This window comes from Salmo trutta, unplaced genomic scaffold (assembly GCF_901001165.1).
Source record: "Salmo trutta unplaced genomic scaffold, fSalTru1.1, whole genome shotgun sequence".
Classification (NCBI taxonomy): domain Eukaryota; kingdom Metazoa; phylum Chordata; class Actinopteri; order Salmoniformes; family Salmonidae; genus Salmo; species Salmo trutta.
This window is the reverse complement of record NW_021823195.1, coordinates 1,929,751-1,933,431: the sequence shown is the minus strand read 5'-3', so window position 1 is coordinate 1,933,431 and position 3,681 is coordinate 1,929,751. Positions and strand designations below refer to the sequence as shown.

Genomic DNA, 3,681 nt, shown 5'->3' with positions numbered 1-3,681 from the left:
ACTGTAAGTCGCTCTGGATAAGAGCGTCTGCTAAATGACTAAAATGTAAAATTTTTATTGTGATGTCATTATGGGGTATTGTGATGTCATTATGGGGTATTGTGATGTCATTATGGGGTAGTGTAATGTCATCATGGGGTAGTGTGTGTAGACTGATGAGGAAAAAAACAATTTCATATATTTTAGAATAAAGCTGTTATGTAACAAAATGTGAACAAAGTCAAGGGGTCTGAATACTTTCCCGAAGTATACAGTAAGGCTATAGGTAGAACTTTCAGCTGTACATACAGTAAGGCTATAGGTAGAACTTTCAGCTGTACATACAGTAAGGCTATAGGTAGAACTTTCAGCTGTATATACAGTAAGGGTATAGGTAGAACTTTCTGCTGTATATACAGTAAGGCTATAGGTAGAACTTTCAGCTGTACATACAGTAAGGCTATAGGTAGAACTTTCAACTGTACATACAGTAAGGCTATAGGTAGAACTTTCTGCTGTATATACAGTAAGGCTGTAGGTAGAACTTTCAGCTGTACATACAGTAAGGCTATAGGTAGAACTTTCAGCTGTACATACAGTAAGGCTATAGGTAGAACTTTCAGCTGTACATACAGTAAGGCTATAGGTAGAACTTTCTGCTGTACATACAGTAAGGCTATAGGTAGAACTTTCAGCTGTATATACAGTAAGGCTATAGGTAGAACTTTCTGCTGTATATACAGTAAGGCTATAGGTAGAACTTTCAGCTGTACATACAGTAAGGCTATAGGTAGAACTTTCAGCTGTACATACAGTAAGGCTGTAGGTAGAACTTTCAGCTGTATATACAGTAAGGCTATAGGTAGAACTTTCAGCTGTATATACAGTAAGGCTATAGGTAGAACTTTCAGCTGTATATACAGTAAGGCTGTAGGTAGAACTATCAGCTGTACATACAGTAAGGCTGTAGGTAGAACTTTCAGCTGTACATACAGTAAGGCTTTAGGTAGAACTTTCTGCTGTACATACAGTAAGGCTGTAGGTAGAACTATCAGCTGTACATACAGTAAGGCTATAGGTAGAACTTTCAGCTGTACATACAGTAAGGCTATAGGTATAACTTTCTGCTGTACATACAGTAAGGCTGTAGGTAGAACTATCAGCTGTATATACAGTAAGGCTGTAGGTAGAACTTTCTGCTGTATATACAGTAAGGCTGTAGGTAGAACTATCAGCTGTACATACAGTAAGGCTGTAGGTAGAACTTTCAGCTGTACATACAGTAAGGCTATAGGTAGAACTTTCAGCTGTACATACAGTAAGGCTATAGGTAGAACTATCAGCTGTACATACAGTAAGGCTATAGGTAGAACTTTCAGCTGTCCCAAAATAAAAGCCTTCAATTATAAACAAAGCTAGTGTTTACACACACACACACATTTGTTTGGAATAAATCAATGAAAGATAGAAAATGTAGTGTGCACATGGAAACTAGACATGATAGATGCTTTTAAAGTTTACATTCAATATTCACATAAGGCATAGCATATTTTCAGTTACAACAATGGTGTTAAGAGCATAGGAAGTTTCTGAGCCTATTCATGGTGAAAACATCTCATTTGGAAGTTTACAGGAGGTATAGAAAGTTCAATATTTAAACTAATTAAGGAGAGCAAACGCCTATCCCAGAGACATTATCCAAGACACCTGCAGTTAATTCACCTGCTCCAACTCATGTCCCACTTCACAGTGATTCAAAGTCTTTTGAAAGTCATTTTGGCTGCCCAGGTATTTGGTCACAGGTATCTGTCTGCCTTTTACAACAGCGATATTAGAAGGAAACCTTGGGCCCAGGGTATGGTTCACCCCCACACCAGAAGCCATCAGGCTGGCCTATCTCTAATAACCACGTGTCTTCCTCCCACTGCTGCTGCGCCTCTACCTTACTGTCTGCGTCGGGAACAGTCTGTAGGACTTTATAATAATGACAATCCCTCCCATCTTCAGGATCATAAGGAGGCGCCAGGATGTCGAGGAAAGCAGCCGGTCCATCCACCGTGTCGATCTGATGCAGGTTCTCCCTCTGCGGGGTTAAGATACACGGACTACTGTCATGGGTGAACCACATGGTGGACCGGAGCACAGCCCGCCGCAGAGAGTCCTTCTGGAACGGCAGAAGCGGCGGGTCGAACTGGATCTCACTCTGCACCTGATCCGAAGGTTTATCCAACAGGTCAAAACACCGGATACTGACTTTACCGTATAGAACCTTGAGCATCCCGTTCATACCGGGGTGGTCGTGGAGCGGGATGGAAGCCCCGTTGTTCAGTAGAAACACACCCATACTGAACGACTCCGTCTCGCAGATGTGCATGTACGTGACAGGTGGGTTGTGTTCGGAATGGGAGCCGTTCGGTTTCATCTTCAGGTCTGCAGCCCTGATTTCGGTCAGCAGGGTGATCAGATCACCCTTGTTGTCCAATAATACTTTGTTGTCGCCAATTGCGGATGCATTGAAATCTTTAAATGTGATATTGGCTTGGTTGGCTATTTTCTGAATGAGAGACTTCTTGTTATCCCGTGGCATTTTGCCGAGATGGAGACAAAACTCCGACGTGGTTTTGTTCAGACGCAGCTGAGCAACAGGCAGCAGAAACGAACCGAGTTGGAAAACTCTCTTCGATCTCCTCGAATCTCGTACAATATCTTCACTTCAGGATGGGGTCGCGTTCAAACTAAATAAATGCCCGTCGAAAGTTAGAATGTAACGTTTTTACATGGTAATTAAATATGGTTTTAACTCCAGAAAATATTCACGGTCCAGAATCATTTCCAACACTACCTGATCGTCACGTCCGCAGTGACAGCGACCGAGTAGAGGAAGCAAAGCATTATGGATCTTGAAGTTTTATTTAAAAGTCGGGCACTATATTTCTGTAATTACTCCCCTACCGCACAAAAAAAATAAAACTATACGATTATCCAATCCCTTCACTCAACAGAAGTTGTTCCGGGGAAAATATGATTCTCACATATGCTCCTATTATAAGAGAAAAAACAATATTGTCCTTTATAAAAGCACTACAATTCCCAGCGCCTGTCGGTCTTCCGGAGACAGGCAGAGAGGGCAAGAGAGAATAGCCAGACAGGCCATTCAACCCGCTCCCCTCCCCCCACTTTCTCCCCTCTCTGTCGCTCTCTTCTGGGATGAAGGTTTCTCTTTTTCTCACTTTATTCAGCAACACTTTATGACGTTTTTGAGGAGTTCTGACTTTGTTACAAATACATGTTAAGAGGCTAAGATACTTTAGGCGCAAGTTTCATACTTTAGTCTCAAGTAGATCGAATGCATATATAATGGACAGGTGACATACTACACTACACTTTACTGTACTATACTGCTCTACTCTACACTATACTATAATATACTACACGAAACTACACTACACTACACCATACTATACTACACTACTCTACACTACTCTACACTATAATATAATATACAATAATATACTACATGATACTACACTACACTACCCTATACTATAATATAATACATGATACTACACTACACTACACTACACTACACTACAGTATTCTATACTATACTACACAGCTCTGCACTATTCTACTCTACACTACTCTATAATATAATATACAATAATATACTACATGATACTACACTACCCTACACTATAATAT

General features: G+C 40.8%; 1 protein-coding gene across 1 annotated transcript; it reads right to left on the bottom strand.

The window, feature by feature from the left end:
- Positions 1-1,466: 1,466 nt before the first annotated feature.
- On the bottom strand, positions 1,467-2,859 carry LOC115189552 (2-aminoethanethiol dioxygenase). Its single transcript, XM_029748178.1, has one exon. The coding sequence runs from the start codon at positions 2,564-2,566 to the stop codon at positions 1,811-1,813; it is 756 nt and encodes a 251-aa protein (XP_029604038.1). The 5' UTR covers positions 2,567-2,859; the 3' UTR covers positions 1,467-1,810.
- Between the last annotated feature and the right edge of the window lie 822 nt (positions 2,860-3,681).

Bases quoted from the DNA above. Each gene is read 5' to 3' on its own strand.
- LOC115189552 (XM_029748178.1), bottom strand. From the start codon at position 2,566: ATGCCACGGGATAACAAGAAGTCTCTCATTCAGAAAATAGCCAACCAA.